Here is a 20,501-nt window from a genome sequence, read left to right on the forward strand (position 1 = left end):
CTTCGATGTCCGCTGGCTTTTAGTTTTATCCACCCACATCGCAGGAATGGACTTCTTAGACATTGTGTCTAAAAAGGTGCAGCCAATATTTGCGAGAGAGAATATAGAAAATTACAAATTTTAATGTAGGCCGGGGGAGCTACTCCTGTTCATGTCTGCCTCTCAGCAGAACATCACACGACTCACCTTTTGGCCTTTCTGAGAGTAGATTCAGCCATAATTGACTGATGAGGCAGTTGCTCCTTCTTCAATCTGGGAATCTTCTGATGCTATATATTGTCTGCCTTTTTATTCACTGGAAGAACAGAGAGGGGATTTTCCCACATTCTCATCTGCATCTCCTGAAGGATCTCATTGATGATTACTATCAAAATATTCTTGGGAGATCCACAAACAAGAGGATGTCATGCATATTGGCCCTGGACTCTTTCTTCTTCTCCTAAAGTCAGCAAAGGAGAGGTACTCTGTAGGATAAATTCCATGTCCCTATAGCCTTCACAAGAAAGGAAGAGACCTATTGACCCTTCCTGATCAGAGAAGTCTCCAGATCTATTACCAAACCACTAGGAATATGCTGTCTGAGTAGATTGGCAGTATGGACGAAGCCCAAATACTGATAACAGACAAGGCCTCAATGAGGACAGCACTTCTTTGTTAGGAGTCTAGACCCTGATGAACTTGTGTACCTCAAATAAACTTCCTGGCAGCAGCCAGAATGTCATCACACTTGGCATCATACAACAACAGAAACCTATGCTAATACTTTTTGGTCTTTTCTCAATACACGTCATCAGAACTCTTCAATGCTGGAATCGAAGAAATTGTCCACCATTCTTAGGGTGTAAGTATCTGGACAATTGTCTATTTCTCTCATCCTTAGAGTGCTCAGTGTTGAGGGGAATTCATACCTCCCAAAGTCAATGCACCACCAGCAGTCAGTGCAGCTTATATTAACACTTATAGCTAACAATCCTGTTTTTGTTCAGGCAATCCTGAGTTCTTACTCCAGAAACTAAAGTGTGGCCACAGGATGCACTGTGCACAGATATCTCTACTAATATGTTTGTTTCACTGTAGGAAGGACCTGTGAGCATATGTCAGGGTACCATTTTTATCCTGGAGGATCTGCAGGGATGCATGGAAGTCACTTCTATGAAGGAGGATGTGTAAAAGAGAGCTCTTCCTGAGCTTGAACCAGGGTCTGCCCTTCTTGGGGCCATGATTTTCTCTGAGTCATGATGTGACTCAATTGAGAAGAGGCTGAACACCCAATGATACAGGTTCAGAATGACAGATTTGGGACTAAGAGCGGCTACAGTTCCTAAGCTCACTGTGGCTGAACAATAGGGCTCACCTGGGTATTTACCTATGACCTTGACAGGGCTTACTGGGATTCATCTACAGACCCCCAAGCTTGGACACATTCCAGACTTCTAGAAGTGGTAGAGCAGAGTGATTCCTTGGGTTCTTATACAACATCTGTAAGGAATGTATTCTTTGCCTCTTATACTGAACTATTATTAACTATTAAGTATTATTAACTATTAAGTATCCTCTCTAAGATACTTGCTTCATTATTTCAGCGGAGCTCCACAGACCGCTAAACACAGCGGGATAGTCCACATTAAATGAATGAACATTGTCATCACTACTCTGCCATTATAGTACGTATGTATTACATTCCATTCCCTGATGTCCCAAGTTAAGTGAAAATTGTTTCAATAACTGAAAGATGTCTTTATTCACGCTCTTTTTAGAATTTATCTCAGTTCCACAAGTCTCTCTTGAGTAATTTCAGCCCTTGAAGAAGGAGCCAGTCTCCGAAACATCTGGATGTCAGCTGCACAAGACCGACCATAAGAAGATAAGTGACATTAATGGCTTTATTACAGATATCATCAATGCAATCAATGCAGTAATCTGGAAGTGGACTCATCAACATTAAGAGCTACTGAGGTACCTAATGATTTTGAAGCCTTGTTTTAGGCTCACAGACACGATAGCAGTATCATTTTACAGCATCGTATGAAGGTACACTCAGATCTCAAATTGACATCCATATAACAGGTCTTTGATTTATTTAGCTACAGTAGCAGTGGCATTTTGCTGCTTATTTTACCCCTTGGGGTCGGTTGCAAGCAGCATTTGGGTGCTGTTGCTGGGAGATATATTCAATTTCTAGCTAGTTTGACAGAATAGCTAATGGAAAGGATATTTCATTGATTTTGTTGCTGTGCCAAGCAAGGGTATTTTGTTAACTACAGTAGTTTGTTTTATTGAACTCACTGTCTCTCTGTGTTCTTTTAATCAAAGAAGGAAGTGCCCTGGGCATCAGTGATAGTGGGCACTGGGCAGTTTTGCAGACTTACATATATTGGGACAGCAGTGCTCCTCTGTGAAGTCAAATCCCCAGTGGGCCTCTTTTGTAGTTACCACTTTGTTGTGTGCACATACATTACATTATTGCACATCAAGGCACTGTGCCTCTGGGCAGGCAGTTTAGCAGACTCATTTATATTGGGACAGAGGTGGTCTGTGAAGCCAAATCCCCAGTGGGCCTCTTTTGTAGTTACAAGCTCGGTATGTGCACACACACATTACATTAGTGCACATCAAGGCACTGTGCCTGTGGGCAGGCAGTTTAGCAGACTCACGTATATTGGGACAGCGGTGGTCTGTGAAGCCAAATCCCCAGTGGGCCTCTTTTGTAGTTACAAGCTCGGTGTGTGCACATACATTAGATTAGTGCACATCAAGGCACTGTGCCTGTGGGCAGACAGTTTAGCAGACTCACGTATATTGGGACAGCGGTGGTCTGAAAAGCCAAATCCCCAGTGGGCATCTTTTGGAAATAATTATTTTAATTGAAATCCCTAGTAGGCAGTGACTTTAAATCCATAATGTCAGGGAAAGCTAGACGTGGTTGGGTGATTGGGACTGGGAGAGGAGACACCTCAAAAAGGATTGCCAGCCCCCCATTAAAGTTAAAAAGGGACCTGTTGCAATCTAAACTCTTTGGAGGGGCAGGCAGTTCCATCTGGAAAAAAATGAAATCTAAACATGATGCATTGCTACCACCTGTTTCTGACCCTGTAGTTTTGGAGGTGAGGGAAGGGGAGCTGAATCATGCAAGACAAAATGGCGATACCCAAAAGCAGCAGGTCAACAGCAGTCTCGACTTAGCGTTGAAAATGTAGCGCAGGCACTGTTTGCTTCTGATTCCGATGAAGAATCATCTTGTGTGGGATTCTCATCAGAAACGGAAGAAGTAATAGCTGACAAAGTTTTAGGATTCGTTAGTCCTGTCTTAACCTCCACTTCAGTGCAGCAGGGGAGAGATGAAACTGATGATGAGGAGGAGGAAGAGCAGTCAGCGCAGGCACAGAGTGTGACTGATGCCCCTGGCATTGCTTCTCAGGGTGCACCCACTACTTCAGCTCCAGTGCCAGCATCCACCCCAAGGCTATACAGAAGGAAGGATCACGAACGACATCTGCAATCTGGAGCCACTGTAAAGTGACGGAGGACCCGCATTTTGCTCGATGTAATTACTGTGGCAGGGCTATTAGCAGAGGCAAGCAAATGGGACATCTATCTAATTTTGGCATGACACATCATATGAAGAGGAAATACCCAACAGCAGTACTGCCATCTGGGGATGGTGGGAGTACCAGTCAGGGGACCCCTTCCAAGCAGCGTAAAGTGGTTGAAAAGGAGTAGAGTCACCCCATGCCCTCAGGCCCTTCTAGAAGTCAAGTGGCAGGCCAGCAACCTCCTGACATGTGGCAGAAGCAACAACTACCATGGAGGAAATGGGGTGGAGTGCGGTAACGCTATCCCGGGGTAAGAGGCAGGCAGCCTCAAAAGTTGTAACCAGGAGCATTGGTGAAATGATTACCCTTGATGACCAGCCCTTGCAGATACTGGAGAATGTGGGTTTCAAGCATTTTCTGAAGGTCGTACTTCCAAATTACAAAGTCCCCTCCAGAACCACGTTTAGCAGAAAGGTCATCCCCAGTCTGTACAAGCAGTGTCACAGTTACATCGAAGCGCTGCTAGCTAAGGCAGAGGGGAGTGTGCATTTCACCTGCGATATCTGGACCACCATGAATGCTGCATACTCTTACCTCTCCCTGACAGCACACTGGTGGGACCTGGCTGAGGCAGGGGCAGGCAGCAGCTCTATTAGTGAACAAGTATCAGGGTGGAGGTGGGCTTTACTGCACAGGCCCATACCGTAGCCAATATTCTAGCATGCATCGGCTAGATGCTGGAGGGCTGGCAACTACACCAGTGAGACAGGAATCCTCAGGCAGGGTTCTTTGTCACAAACAATGGTGCAAACATGGTAAAGGCAATAACCGAGGGGCGCTTTAAGAACATCCGATGTTTTGCACACACTCTGCACCTGGTAGTGAAATCATCTCTGGGGTTGGAGTCCAATGACCAAGAGAATGAATACCTGCATAGGTTAATACAGAAGTGCAGGAACATAGCAGCGCACTTCCACAGACGTGTGAAGGCGGGGCAGGTTCTCCGACAAAAGCAGACTGATTTGGAGATGCCTCACAAGCGTTTCATTCAAGACATTGCCACCTGGTGGAATTCCATCTATATGATGCTGCAGGGATTAGTGGCGTGCAGACACCCCTTCATGAACTTTCTAGTTCAATGGACACAGGTGTGCAGAATCCCCTAGGGCAGTGCTTCTCAACCGGTGTGTCGCGACACACTAGTGTGTCGCCAAACACCGGCAGGTGTGTCGCGTCTCCCGGTGTCCCACTACCCCGTTCTACTTTCCTTTTGCCTTTTCCAGCCCCCTCGGGCCAATTGGAAGCCTCCTTTTTTCCTAACCCCATTACCCAATGGGAAGCCTCCTTCATTCTGCCTGCCCCCAAGCAGGCCAATCGGAAGCCTCCTCCCTACCAGTGGGAGTAGGAAGAAGGGAGGAAGCCTTTGATTGGCCGGTGAGGCAGGCATCAGAATGCCCGCAGGTGGGGTGGGGTGGGAGGAATAGAAGTTTTTGAACTCCAATGAAGCAAGGCCGTGCGGTGAAGAGGAAACCTGACCTCCGACGAAACAAAGCCGCCATGGGAGCCCATTATCTTTCAGAAATGAAAAAGATGCCATTTTCTTCTGGCAGTTAACCAGTTCAGGAAGAAGTGACAGGTCAAACCACAACATACCTGCACAAAGGAAATCCTCTAATGCTATGCCTGTCCGTCCAGACCTTATGCCCCTAAAAGGGCTTGACCTCTATCCTCGAATGCTGTGCCTGTCCGTCCAGGCCATATGTCCCTACGAAGGTTTGACCTCTAACCTGTCCGTCCAGTCTTTATGTCCCTAAAAGTGTTTTATCTCTAATGCTGTGCCTGTCCGTCCAGACTTTACGTCTCTATGAGGGTTTGACCTCTAATGCTGTGCCTATCCGTCCAGACCTTATGTCCCTAAAAGGGCTTGACCTCTAGCCTCAAATGCTGTGCCTGCTTGTCCATCCAGTATTTATGTCCCTAAAAGTGTTTGATCTCTAATGCTGTGCCTGTCTGTCCAGGATTTATGTCTCTATGAGGGTTTGACCTCTAATGCTGTGCCTGTCCGTCCAGGATTTATGTCTCTATGAGGGTTTGACATCTAGCCTGAAATGCTGTGCCTGCCTGTCTGTCCAGGCCTTATGTCCCTACGAGGGCTTGACCTCTACTGCTGTGCCTGTCTGTCCAGGCCTTATGTCCCTACGAGGGCTTGACCTCTATCCTCAAATGCTGTGCTTGTCCGTCCAGGTTTTACGTCCCTATGAGGGCTTGACCTCTATCCTCAATTGTTGTGCCTGTCCATCCAGGCCTTATGTCCCTAAAAGGGCTTGACCTCTATCCTCAAATGCTTTGCCTGCCTGTCCGACAAGGCTTTACATCCCTACGAGGGCTTGACCTCTATCCTCGATTGCTGTGCCTGTCCATCCAGGCCTTATGTCCCTAAAAGGGCTTGTCCTCTATCCTCAAATGCTGTGCCTGACTGTCTGTCCAGGATTTACATCCCTACGAGGGCTTGACCTCTATCCTCGATTGCTGTACTAGCTGTCACTCTCAGATTGCTGCTCCTGCTTGGGCTAGCACAACTCTCTGAAGTGCCTGCTGTTTCCTCCTCTGCTTCACACCTAATCTGTCTCTGCCTATGGCATTCCTGTTCACGGACTTTTGCTAACAGCAGGTCCTTCACCAATAGAAGACAATTGTACTGTAGGGCGAGTTTCCCTTTCACACGGGGTACACCTGACTGATGATCCGTCCAAGCCTTATGTCCCTAAAAGGGCTTGACCTCTATCCTCGAATGCTGTGCCTGTCCGTCCTGGCCTTATGTTCCTAAAATGGCTTGACTTCGAATGCTGTGCCTGTCCGGCCACATTTGGAATGTAAGAACATAAAAAGCTGACTTCAGATATTTGGAGCTTGCATATTTCATATGATTAATAGTTTTCCTGACCTTCATCATATGGGCCATGTTCCCGAAATCTTTCTTTGGTGCCAACAGTAATGTTTCTAGTACTATCGAAAACTGGTGGTAGTTGCAGTGTTGCATTCTAGTTCATCCTCTGTGTTCCCATTGTTTACAGAGGCACTGTAGGGTACAAAGTCAACATAGGTTGACATTGTAGATTTGGGCAGGAGATGACGTCAGTGCTTCATTTGGTCCTAACGGCTGAACCCTCGTTGCAAAGGGAAACCTCAGTCTCCTGCAATTCAAAATACTAATCCTTCACAGCATGGATCCTTAAATAAAACAAACAATTTTCTTTTCATTTCAGGGCAGAGAAAAGAACTTCCTCCATCTTGCTCATGAAGTCATGATCTGTTTGCACATGCTTAAATCCTAACAATTTGTACCATTATACACTCTAGGGGCCAACCCATTTCACCGAGCCCTTTCCTGCTCAAAGGAAAGGGAACTCTCCCTGATGTAGCAGCCTATCTCTCAGCACCGGTTGACCCATGTTGAACCGCTGTTCACATGGCACCCTGCTCCACGTCGCCAGGCTTTGAAGGCTCGTGCTCCACTCTAGGGGCCAACCCATTCTGCGGAGCCCTTTCCTGCTCAAAGGAAAGGGAACTCTCCCCAGATGTAGCCAGCCTGTATCTACCCTCTGACCCATGTTGAACCGCTGTTCACATGCACCCTCCTCCACCTCAGCCTTGAAAATTCTCGTTTGTATATCTGCTACGTCCACCAGATTTTAAAAGACCAGCGAGAGTTCACTAGACACCAATGGAAACACCCCGCTCTAGGGGCGAACCCATTCTAGGGAGCCCTTTCCTGCTCAAAGGAAAGGGAACTCTCCCCAGGGCCAACCTGTCTTGCCCCTATCAAAACCACAGGGACCAGACTTCCTCCGCTCTGTCAGCCTGTCTTGCCCCTATCAGCTTTCTGCCACTCTGCCTTGCTGCCATACACCAGATGACTCACTCAACTCCTTGTGGTGTCCTTGCCACTAACATGGTTCCTCAGTGTGTTGGTGCTAGTCTTTCTGCTTGCTATGTTCCCCCTTCATTGTGCTGTAGGGTGTTGATGCCACTTGTCTTGCCGCTTTGCCTGTCATGCTGCCTTCGAGGGTTCATGCATCTGTTTTGAAGCTGTGGTGTGTTTTTGACACTCTCGCTGCTGCTTTGTGCCTCTGTTAAAGCACTCTTGCCACTTCTGGTACCCATTTGCCCCTTTACAGTGCTTTAGGCTATTCATGCCACTTTGGTGCTACTTTGCCACAGTCTAAGTACCTTGGAGCTCTTTTCTTGTTCTGATGATTGCTCCCCAGAAGTTTCATCAGAAATGATAATAAAACCCCAATTCTGCAGCCAAAAATAGGCTGCAAATATGTCCCCCATTGACGGAATTGGAAAACAAATATAACGGATCGGGTCCCCCATTGATAGAATGCAATGTATTTGGGTTCCGACGAATACGAATACCGAATCGAATGAATCCAACCCTTCTGTACATCCCTAGAAAATTCTTTTTCATTCAGTACATAATCAAGCTCTGGAATTCATTACCGGGGGATGTGGTTATGGCAGTTAGTGTAACCAGGTTTAAAAAAGATTTGGATAAGTTCCTAGAGGAAAAATCCATAAACTGCTATTAATTAATAAGCAATAGTAGCTTGAGATCTATTTAATGTTTAAGTATTTGCTGGGTACTTGTGGCTTGGCTTAGATACTGTTGGAAATAGGATGCTGGGTTGATGAGCCCTTGGTTTGACCCAGTCTTATGTTCTTATGTAAATACAGATTGGTTAAATGATAAAATATAGTAAAAGGGAATATTTAAGCAGCTTTACCTCTCAGCCTCTATCAGTGTCTCATTCTGTTAGAGGTTTTCTTCACTCAGAGTTGTTCAATGAGTGATGTTTGTCACGTAGCCAGAAATTGTCCTGTCCTTTGTTTCTTTGAATTTCATTTCTTTCCTGTGCATTCTTGCTTTTCTAGTGTTAATGTATGGTCATATACTTAACTGTTTCCTTCTTATGTTACTTCGTTTCCTCTTTTACTTATTTCATCTGTCTAAATAGAATATGCAACAGTCTCTCTGAAGAGCATGAATCTTCCAGTGCAGGGATGCCATCTGGGTATAAATGCCCTTTGGTTTACCCTAAGATAGAAAAGATGCCCCCTTCTGTAGCTATAGCTGCTGCCTTTCTGATTTTGTTCTTGCTAGTTTTGTATTCTCTATGCTTCCTCTTCTCTGGTTAGCCCTTTTTTTCTGATTCTGCCCCAGAATAATATCTTGATCATATGCCTCTGGCAGCAAGTGGAGGAAACTGTGGTCACCCCAGAGAAGATGGCACCCAATCTCCAAGGCATAGGGGCAGATTTTCAAAGGGTTAAGCGCATAACCCTCGAAAAGCTGTCCCTTCCACCCCCTGTGCGCGCCGAGCCTATCTTGCATAGACTTGGCAGCGTGCGCAAGCCCCGGGACGCGCTTAAGTCCCGGGGCTTTCCTGGGGGGGGCGTGTCGAGGGCGTGTTGGGGGTGTGTCGCGGCTGGCGCATCATCGGGGTGCTCCGGGGCGTGGCCGCAGCCTCCGGACCAGCCCCCGGACCGGAACATGGCGTGCCGGCAGCTGGCCCGGCGCAAGTTACGCCTGCCTTGGGCAGGCGTAACTTTTGAAATAAAGGTGTGGGGGGGGGGGAATTAGTTAGGGCCGGGGGGCAGGTTAGTTAGGGGAAGGAAAGGGAAGGTGGGGGACACCGGAAAGAACGGAGGCAGGCTGCGTGGCTCCGCATGTGCAGGCTGCCGATTTTGCGCAGCCTTGCGTGCGCCGAGCCTGGATTTTAAAAGCTACGCGCGTATCTATTAAAATCTGGCGTACTCCTGTTTGCGCCAGTTGTGCGAACAAAAGTATGCGTGTGCGTACTTTTTTAAAATCTGCCCCATAGACAGTACCTTTCCCACCTCCTCCCCCACTGGCAGCAGAATGCATATTAGAGCAGAAAAAATATAAACTATAAGTTGTTTTTTTTTCTTTTTGTAGCTTTGATGACCTGTATTTTGTTTGTACAGATTTTAGTGATGTGTTCACACGATTGATGTGTTTCACTGCAGGCACACAGGTGCATGTTTGAGTGTGTATGTGTGAGATAAAGAATGATTGCAGGGGAGGGGGGGGGGGGTAAGGCAGCGTGTGCAATTAGTAAGTTTATTGCCAAACTGCTTTTCAACCAATGAGTGCCATGATTTTCAGTCAGAAATGGTTCTAAAACAGGACCTTCTTTGACATCATTCCTAATAACATTTCATATTCAATTCAATTCAATTCAATTCAATACGAAAGAATAAAAGAGAACAAAGCAGTTGTTAGTTCCCATAATTTTTCGAGGGAGAAAAGGAAAATAAAGTTTGGGATTTTTTTCACCAACAGACGTTTATGGAAGCAACATGGCAGAACGAGTGATCCAGAAATATAATCTTGTTCAAGACTGTATTAAAAATAATCATGGTGGAGACCTTCAGGAGGCAAGAAAATACAGCTAAAAATGGGTGGATGACTAAATCCCTTGGGAGCCAGGTTTGGAGGAAGGCAAAATGTGTTAGCAAAATATCTGTTATGGTTGCGCCATCTGCAGGCCCCCAAATTTCTTTTTTCTTGAGACGCTATTTGCCTGGTGACAAGATGAACTGAGTCCTTAGAAAGGTGATTCTGCTTTGATCTAAGCTTAGCAAGCGTAACAGCCCATATACAGGGCCAGATTAAAGGACTAGCCAAAATAAAGGAGAAAAACATCCAAAAATCAGTTTATATGGATAATTTTGAACTAGAGCATCTTTTGCCCAAGGTTCTAATTTCCTGCAAATTCTGTAAGGAAAAAGCATTCCATGGAAAAATTATGCAGGGAACAACATGCACAATAAAATCTGCATTTTTTGCCCCTAAAAGGCATATTTAAGGACAGGACAGAAATCACAGAGCACATTTTCCATAAGTTTTTTGCCTCCAAATACCATTTTTGTAGGAAACTTTATGTTCTTACTTCACCTTGTTCTCATTGACTCTCTCACAGGCAATATGCAAAGGAGATCTTCCACCTTCTTCTGCTACAACGTCTGGTTTTTCATAGTAGTTATAAAGGACTTCCCCTGTTGCATTGCTGCCTTTCATGGGAAACCCAGGTACCGCACCTGGAATCTCTGCCTGTGTATAAAATATGGCAAATCCCGATTACTTTATAGCTCCCTACAATGCATGCCTTCAGTCATCCATAACAAAATAAGTTAATTAAATATGTAAGATCCTTAAACATATTAAATGTTTCTATTACCTTTGATTTGGGTTTTCAAGTTGGGTACTCAGGGGGCAATATTCAACCCTCTTTACATGGGTAAATTCAGGTTTACCCATGTGAAAAATGCCTTTGAAAATTGCATCTGGTCAGTACAGATAAAGTTTGTGTGCTGTCTCACAGAGGGCCAGATATTCGTATCTACGCCCAATTTTATAACATACGTGTGCAGCCGTGCGCATGTTATAAAATCTGGGGTCGGCGCGCGCAAGGGGGTGCACACTTGTGCACGCCGAGCCCAAGGGGAGACACGATGGCTTTCCCCGTTCCCTCCGAGGCCACTCCAAAATCAGAGCGGCCTCGGAGGGAACTTTCCTTCCGCCAACCCCCGCCACCTTCCCCGCCCCCCAGCTCTTACTAAATCTCCCCCACCTTTATTTTTTTATTTACGCCTGCCTTTGGGCAGGTGTAGGTTGTGCGCGCCCGCCAAGTGCAGGTGCGTGATCCCTGGGCCCAGTAGCAGTGGAGAGGCCTTTGGCCATGCCTACGTCCTCGGATCGCCGTGTCCCACCCATGCCCCGCCCATTTTTTCAAGGCCTGGGACTTACACGCGTCTTGCGCACGTCGCTGGGCCTATGCAAAATAGGCTTGGTGCGCGCAGGAGCAGGTTTTCGGGGTTATGCGCGTAATATACGCGCGTAACCCTTTTAAAATCCGCCTCAGAGTGCATATTTTTACTTGGATGCAAAAATGGGTGAATTTAGGTCAAGGACTGAAAATACGCTTGGAGATTTCAAAGCAGGTGCAAACTACAAGAGTACTAAAGTACTCTACAGGGTACTCTACAGGGTACTAAAGTACTCTACAGGGTAATTGAAAATTGCCCTCCCCATGCATTTTGTCACCTTTAGATAGTGCTTTTCAAACCCTTTAGTATTGTCACTGAGAAGGAGAATATACAGTATTTCCTGCTCTATATTCCAAGTGTGCATTCCAGTTTCCATAGGGAAGGTAATTTTATAACAGTCTGTAAAGCAGTAAACTCTGTGTGCACTTTACTGACTAAATTTGCCCCATTGTGAGCCCCTTCATGAGAATTTTGGGGGACTTTGGGGTAGGGATTATTGTTTCTTTATTTATGATGTGTGTGGGAGGTTTAAACATTGAGGTAGTGGTAGGGAGAGGGAGGTATGGGAGTGGGATGGTAATTATGAGGGGACATGAGTGGGGAAGAAGGGTTGTTTGAGGGAGGTGAAAACTGATTCTTTACAGGGCTTAAGGGGTTCTAAGGAGGTGAAAGCAGTTCAATAAAACTGCTGAGGTATGGGATTTAATAAAAAAGGAGGTGGCTTAATGCTTATATCTAAAAAAAATCTTCAACTAACACTTTGTCCATCTAACATTCCTCCACCTTTTGAAATTGCTATATATGATTCACCAAAACTTCAGATATGCATCGTTTACTCTCCTCCAGGAGCACTTGAGAAAAACTGCTCACCTCTAATTGAATTTATCATGAATAACATCTCCCTCAACAAACCCATCATCTTACTTGGTGACTTCAACATACATTTCAACTTACCTATCCAATCAAAAACCTGCCAAACGATCACTGATGCACTATTAACTCTAAATCTTGAACAAATAATCCAAACTCCAACTCACAAAGCAGGCCACACAATTGACCTTATCTTTGTCAACACTGAAATTTGGAAAACAATATCTACTCACACTACAGAAATACCATGGTCTGACCACCACCTAATCCAAGCTAAACTACATACCAACCTCAACCTTAAAATGCCTCAAAGCACCCCAAAAATAATATCCTACCATCCACCATTCAACACAGATCTCTTACAAAAAACTCTTCAATCCGAATTAAACAACATCAATCTATCCAACTCCAATAATGCTACCTCATCATGGCTAAATATCACAAAAAAAGTAGCAGACAGCATCAATCCCATCATTACAAAATATAAACAGCAGCCCAAACACAACAACCAATGGTACAATGAAAATATCAGAACTGCCAAACATTTACTCAGAAAAAAAGAAAGAGAATAAATCAATAGGCTTATTATTGATTTATTCTCCTCCCAAGCCTAGTTTAGAAGAGATGAGAGAGTTCGTTGAATATATAGGAGAGGTAGGTCATGGGTTCAACTCCCAGGTGAGCCCTTTGGTTTGTTCACACAGGGAAACCTGGGTGGCAGGGAGTAGAAACCTCTTCTGGCTGAAAGGAGTGGCAAACCCTGTACTAGTCAAGCTAGTTTTAGATGATCTGAATATACATGTGGATGATGAAGCCTGTGGGAAAGCTGTGTTGTTATTGGACAGGAGGAGTTTAAATGCTTGGGATCTGTCACAATTGGTTTCCTTCAATTCCCATGGGGGGGGGGGGGGGGACATATGCTAGATGTTATGTTTGGAACTAGGAAACTTTTAATGAAGGGACATTTGCAGATATTGGGTGGGGAGGAGGTCGCTTGGACAGACCGTTAAGTTATTTATTTTAAATTCCATATAGTCACATTGCTAGAATTTTTTGCTAGTTTTAAGATTAGTATATGTTTGCCAGTGTTATTGTAAACTACTGTGGTTACACATACCATTAGGCAGAGATAGATAAGAAAGTACCCAAGTTTTATTACAGAGATGTTCTGACAATAACAGTATATAAAGTGTCATTTTTAATCATTTTCCTATGTAATTATTATAGCACAAGTAAAGACAGTTAGTAATGTCACTGAACATAGCAGAAGCTGCACTCCCTCTCTCTCACCGCACAAAAAACACACAGTATAAACATTATTCTGTGAGTTTAATAACTTGTATACTCTTACTTTAAAGGTGCAAAAATTGTCATCTCCTTCCTCAGTTGTTTGTTGGAAGATGTTCTTTATCATTATTTTCTCCAGTTGGTGCCCATTAATTTTCCCTTCTTTTCTAGACAACATTTGAAAACATGCCATTCTAAACTTAAAGTTGACTATATGCAGGTAATGCAAATCAAAAGCCTAATCTCAAAATCTTTGATTCCTATTGTCCCAAATCATCTATAACTGTAATATACAAATGGGCTAACCCTTAGTGGACCCTTTTAATGGACCCCCATCTTTTCCACTATATGTTAAGCATGGCACAGAGTCAAGCAGGATACAAATATTGCAGGAAACAAATTGCACTCTATAATCCTTATGGATAGAAATTCCAAGAGTAAATGGAAAGAGTATAGTAGTGGGGATATAATACCACATGCCTGGCCAGGAAAAGGAAACATATTGTAAAATGTTAACAGAGATTAGACTGGCTAGTGAAATGGGCTACACAATAATACTGATTGGGTAAATGTCACATCAGGACATGCAAGTGAGGTAGAGTTCCTAGATTCCATCAATGACTGCTTCATTCAGCAGTTTGTCATAGAACCGACAAGAGGTAGATCTATATTAGATCTAGTTCTCAGTAGCGCACAGAACCCGGCATAAGAGATAAAGGTAGTGGATCCACTTGGCAACTTTGATCATAATGTAATATAATTTGTCATAATCACTGGAGGGTAAATACCGTATTTTTCGCTCCATAAGACGCACCTGACCATAAGACGCACCTAGGATTCAGAGGGGGAAAATTAAAAATAATAATAATGGTGTGCTAAACCGGCTCTGTTCCCGGGCGTCTGTGCATCTTATGGAGCAAGTTAGGGGTGTGCATACAATTTTGTTTTGTCCCCATTTCATTTTCGGGTCTGGGGAGGGCATTTCAGTCCACTTCCCGTATCAGAAAACTTTTATCATTCTCTTTGGGGTAGATTTTCAAACCGCGGGATTTGGCGTACTTTTGCTGGCGCATCAGGCGCAAGCAAAAGTACGCAGGATTTTAGTAGATACGCGCGTAGCCGCTAAAATCCTGTATTGGCGCGCGCAAGGCTATCAATTCCATATAGCCGGCGCGCGCCGAGCCGTGCAGCCTACCCCTGTTCCCTCCGAGGCCGCTCCGAAATCGGAGCGGCCTCGGAGGGAATTTTCTTTTGCCCTCCCCTCACCTTCCCCTCCCTTCCCCTACCTAACCCACCCGCCCGGCCCTGTCTAAACCCCCCTCTTACCTTTCTCAGGGGATTTACGCCTCCCGGAGGGAGACGTAAATCCCAGCGCGCCAGCGGGCCGCTAGCACGCCGGGACGTGACCTGGGGGCGGGTCCGGAGGGCGCGGCCACGCCCCGGACCGCCCCAGGCCGTAGCCACGCCCCCGGGCCCGCCCCCGGAACGCTCCCGACACGCCCCGAAAACGCCGCGCGGTTCGGGCCTGCCCCAACACGCCCCGACACGCCCCCCTCAGAAAACCCCAGGACTTACGCGAGTCCCGGGGCTCTGCGCGCGCCGGTAGGCCTATGTAAAATAGGCTCACCGGCGAGCAGGGCTCTTAAAATCCGCCCCTTTGTGTGGAAAAAAAAAACAACCCACCTCAACCCTTTTCATTTAATTAAATATAACCCCCCCTCCCCCCAAGACTTGCCGAAAGTCCCTGGTGGTCCAGCGGAGGTCCGGGCGTGATCTCCTGCACTTAGGCTGTCAGCTGCCGTAATCAAAATGGCGCCAGTGGCACATTGCTCCTACCATGTGACAGGGGCTGACCAATGACACCGGTAGCCTCTGTGATATAGTAAGGGCAAAGGGCAGCCGATGGCTCAAGCACAGGAGATCGCTCCCGGAACCCCACTGGACCACCAGGGACTTTTGGCAAGTCTTGGGGGAGGGGGGGCATGAGGGTGGGGGTTTGTAGTTAATTATTATTTTTTTTTATATTCGCTCCATAAGACGCACAGACATTTTCCCCCCACTTTTGGGGAAAAAAGTGCATCATGGAGTGAAAAATTCGGTAGTAAGGAAAACTACTGCAGTAGCATTTAAATATAAAAAGGGAGACTATGATAAAATAAGGACATTTATTAGAGAAAAACTGAAAGGAGTAATTCACAAGATTTAAAACTTGCAGGAGGCGTGGACACTGTTTAAAACTACCATCCTTGAGGTCCAGTCAAAACGCATTCCATGCATTAAAAAAAGTTGAAGGAAAACCAAACATCTACCGGCGTAAATTCATCTTGAGGGGAAAGAGGCAATTAAGGGCAAAAGGACATCATTCAGAAAATGGAAAGTAGAACCAAATGAGGAAAACAGGGCAGAGCAGAAGCACTCATAAATAAGATGTAATAAAGTAATTAAGCTGGCTGAGAGAAAATTTGATAAGATGCTTGCCTTAGAGGTAAAAATAAATAATAAAAACTTTTTTTCAGGAACATTCAAAGTAAAAAGTTTGTAAGGGAGTCATTTGACCACGAGATGATCAAGGGATAAAAGGGATGGTCAAAGAGGACAAGGAAATAGCAGAGTTCATGCCATCACAAGAATCATTTTTTAATGGTGATAACTCTGAGTGACTAGATGGAATCACTGTGAAACTGGAGGACATAATAAATCAGATTGACAGACTAAACAATAACAAATCAACTGCCTCCCGACAGCTATGCCAGAGGACTGCAGCTGGAGTTCCTGCAGCTAAGCCCCAGTCCCCGGTGAAAGCAATGGGAGGAGGCACCTCTCCCCCTGCAGGTGAGGGAGGGATGAAGACGCCAGTGCAAGCAGGCTGACCCCGCCCCCCCAGACCTCCCCTCAACCCGCCTACCACTGCCAACGATGAAAGCAAGAGCCCGGCAGCCATAAAGGAGGACCACAGCTGGAGCTTCTGCAGCTGAGCCTCGGCTCCAGCAGGGCGGTAAGGTAGCGAAAGCAGAAGGAGACACCCCCTCCCCCTGCAGATAAGAGAGGGACGAAGACACCGGCACCAGCAGGCTGACCCCGCCTCCCAGACCGCCTCTCAGCCTGCCCACCACCACTGACGATGAAAGCAAGAGCCTGGCAGCCATGCCGGAGGTGCTTGTGCTGGAAGGCATGCAAACTTGGTACACAACAAAGGAGCCCATCCCTTTATGAGCTCCTTTGTGCGCACCTGAGGTGAAGCTTGCAGATACCTTTCTCTTCTGCTCCTTCACCCTCATAATACAGAAAAATGGTGCAGGAACACCTCACAACAAATATAGTAGAACAGGATTCACATTGTAACCTTAAGCTATTCCATAAATTCAAACAGCATACAAGTTCTAATCTCATCTACCCCATGAGAAATAACAACTCCTCACCAGCTAACCCCTGCCTAATGCTCTCACTGCTTCTTCTAAATGCACAGTCTATTAAAAAGAAAAATCCCTCTAATTAACGAACTACTTGAGGAACTAAACCCAGCCATTTTTTACACCACAGAAAACTGGCTGAATAAAAATGATAATGTTCTATTAAATCAAACAGAACATTCAATTTATGACATCTTTCACTTCCCCAGGCCTAAACGTAGAGGGGGGATTACTGATTATTAGCAAAAAAGCTCAAATTTATGCCATACAAGTTAGAGGTTAGCCCTCCTTATGAAATGGCTATACTTAAATCGCCACAATTAAACCGGGACTGCTCACCTCGCGCTGCCCTCCACGAGTTCTGGCCTTGCCGCAGCTGCAAACTCCCGATGTCCCCAACGCTCTCCTCAGGTGTCCTCAGCCTCATCCACGCTGCAGGCCTCTCAACGGAGCTCCCATAGGGGCTCCGCGTCTTCCATCTCCTCGGCTCCACCCCTATGCGCGCACGTGGCCGACGTAAGAACATTTAAAGGGCCCAGGGCGGGAAGCTCGTCTCGGATGTCGCCCGATGACGTCACATAAGGCTCCTACTTAAGGCGAGGCTCTGTCCCCAAAACCTCGCCTTGGCAATTGGGTCGATACCTTCGGTGTAGATAGTTTGCTGTTCCATGTTCCTGTGTTCTCCTGCTTCCTTGATCCAGTCTTGTTCCAATGTTCCTGTGTTCCTGTCTTGTTCCAGTACTCCTGCGTTCCTGTGTTCCCATGGTCCTCTCTGTGTCCCAGCGTCTGTCCTGTTTCCTGCTTCACGTTCCTCCTCTGGTAGTACCTTCTCAGACTGATTCACGGTACTGACCTCTGCTTGCCTGACTACGCTTGACCACTGCCTGGACCTGACCTCTGCCTGCATGACCATGTTTGACCGCTGCCTGGAACCGACCATTGCCTGCATTTGACTATGCTTGACCGCTGCCTGGAACTGACCTCTGCTTGCCTAGTCTACACTCGGACTGATCTCGGAACTTACCCTTGCTTTCGCTGACCACCCCTGGATGGATACCCTGGCTTTGACCCTTGTGCTTCACTCGCACACTATTCATTCCTCCAGTGATCACCAGACCAGCCTGCTCAGACATTGCCTGTGGCCTACCGCGGACTAGACCGATAGACGCTGCCTATCTCTCCCGGAGGACCTTCCTTCCTTGTTGCCTTCCAGAGGTCTCCAGTGATCCTTGTTCGGGTCTATTTCCTCCTCTCTACACCAGCCACGCACCTTTGCTTGTGGTGAGCACACCTCTCCGCTAGCATCTGTCTCCTAGTGTGCTCCGTCTCCTGGTGGCAGGCGCTCTCTGGGTCCGACCAGAGGGCCGTACCAATCCTGCACCAGGCCAAGAGTCCACCTCCAGCGCAACAGGCTGCCAAGGCCATGGACTCGGCGGAGTCCTCTGCCTTGCAGGCCATTCCGGGTCTGGCGATATGCGTCTGAGAACAACAATTCTTAGAAGCATTGGCCACCTCAGTGGAGAGACTGCGTTCTCAACTGGAGGAGTCTGTTATGGCCAACCCTGGGGTTGTTGCCCACAGCTCATCCGCTGCATCCTCGCCAACACGGGCACTGCTGGCCCTCTCAGCTCCTCCCCATTTCAATGGGGATCCTCGCCTCTGTCGAGGTTTTGTCAATCAATGCTACATTCAGTTCTTACTGCAACCTTCACTCTTTCCGGATGAAGTGACAAAGATCACGTTCATCTTATCTCGCCTGGAGGGGAAGGCCCTGGCATTGGCGTCCCCGCTTTGGGAGTGCTCTGACTCAATTCTATAGCTGCTCCCTCAATTTATCTCAGCATTCCGATGCACCTTTGAGGACCCAGGCCGACAGGCAGTCGCCGGCCACCATCTACTCCACCTCCGCCAAGGATCACACTCGCTCTCTGAATATACAGTTGAGTTCCGAACCCTGGCAAACAGAGTTAGGATGGTAGGAAGACTGCCTGCGGGCACTCTATCTTGAAGGACTGTCACCTATTCTAAAAGATGAGCTGGCCGCTCGAAAGATCCCCACATCCCTGGAAGATCTGATCTCTCAGATAGGGTGGATAAACTCCCGTTTTCAGGAACGGCACCAGGCAGTAAAGGCTCTCCGACCTCCTGCCCAGCAACCACCTCGGTCTGCGAGCCCCAGATTAAAGGCATTACCAGCGGGTCCTTAACCCCCGGAAGAACCCATGCAGATTAACAGCAGTCGCTTTACTCCTGAGGAATGCCTCTGAAAAAGAAAGTCTGGTCTCTGCCTCTACTGCGGCGGTTCTGGCCATCTTTTCCAGACTTGTCCGGTGCGTCCTGGAAATTCCAAAGCCTGAGCCTGGCGGGGGCTTTGGAATTGGAATTGGGATTGGAATTGGAATTGGGCGCTACCAATCCGCTACCTCTGCCTCTACAGTTTCTGGCCCTCAACTTCTGCTGCCTGTCTCGCTATTCAAGGAGGCACATTCTTTCTCCACCACCGCCCTCATGGACACTGGGGCCAGTGGAAATTTCATCCTTGAAGAGATAGTCACTCTCCTACAGATACCTACCCAACCACTGTAGGTGCCATTGCGTATCGCCTCCATCCACGGAGAACCTCAACCTGACTGTATCACTCACCGTACATTGGCTATCTGACTGACCGTGGGGACCCTCCATGAAGACATCACCCTCCTAATCTTGAAACGGTCAATACACCCCATAGTTCTTGGTCTCCCCTGGCTTCAATTACACTCACCCCACTTTGACTGGCAGTCACTTCAACTCACCCAGTGGGGCCCTCGATGCCAAACCCATTGTTTACGGCGAGTGTCTCCATCCATCCCTGTGCTAGCCTCTACAACCCTTTCTGGGTTATCTACTCCTTACATGGAATATCAAGATGTATTCTCCAAACAAAACGCAGACATCCTGCCCCCGCTCTGGAAGTTCAACTGCCCTATTGAACTCTTACCCAGCTCTCCACCACCCAAGGGTAGGACCTAACCTCTCTCACTCCCAGAGACCAAGGCGATGTCTGCCTACATTAAAGAAAACTTAGCCAAGAGGTTTGTAAGACCATTCTACCTCCCCGGCAGGTGCCGGGTTCTTTTTTGTAAAGAAAAAGGATGGGAGCCTGAGACCCTGTATTGACTACAGGAGTCTGAATGCCGTGACCCGTAAGGATCGGTACCCACTACCACTCATCAGTGAGCTTTTTGATCGACTGCAAGGGGCCCAGATCTTCACCAAATTAGACCTACGTGGAGCTTATAACTTAGTCCGCATTCAGCCTGAAGAAATATGGAAGACCGCATTTAACACACGAGATGGACACTCGAGTACATAATAATGCCCTTCAGGCTATGCAATGCTCTCGCCATCTTCCAGCGGATGATGAATAAGATCTTCCAAAACCTTCTGTACTCATTCGTCGTAATATATCTGGATGACATATTAATCTTCTCCAAGGATCTGAAGTCCCATCGCTTCCACATCTAAACCGTCCTCCAATGACTCAGAGACCATCATCTCTACGCCA

The 20,501-nt window shown here is 46.7% G+C and overlaps 1 protein-coding gene across 4 annotated transcripts in view; it reads right to left on the bottom strand.

The window, feature by feature from the left end:
* Positions 1 to 20,501, bottom strand: part of ANKMY1 (ankyrin repeat and MYND domain containing 1) — a 278,322-nt gene that overhangs the window by 75,246 nt on the left and 182,575 nt on the right. For all 4 annotated transcript variants that reach the window (XM_029616456.1, XM_029616458.1, XM_029616457.1 and 1 more), the window contains one exon: positions 10,519 to 10,674. In XM_029616456.1, the coding sequence (XP_029472316.1) occupies positions 10,519 to 10,674 (156 nt within the window). The remainder of the gene's footprint in view (positions 1 to 10,518; positions 10,675 to 20,501) is intronic.

Source organism: Rhinatrema bivittatum, chromosome 9 (assembly GCF_901001135.1).
Source record: "Rhinatrema bivittatum chromosome 9, aRhiBiv1.1, whole genome shotgun sequence".
Lineage (NCBI taxonomy): Eukaryota > Metazoa > Chordata > Amphibia > Gymnophiona > Rhinatrematidae > Rhinatrema > Rhinatrema bivittatum.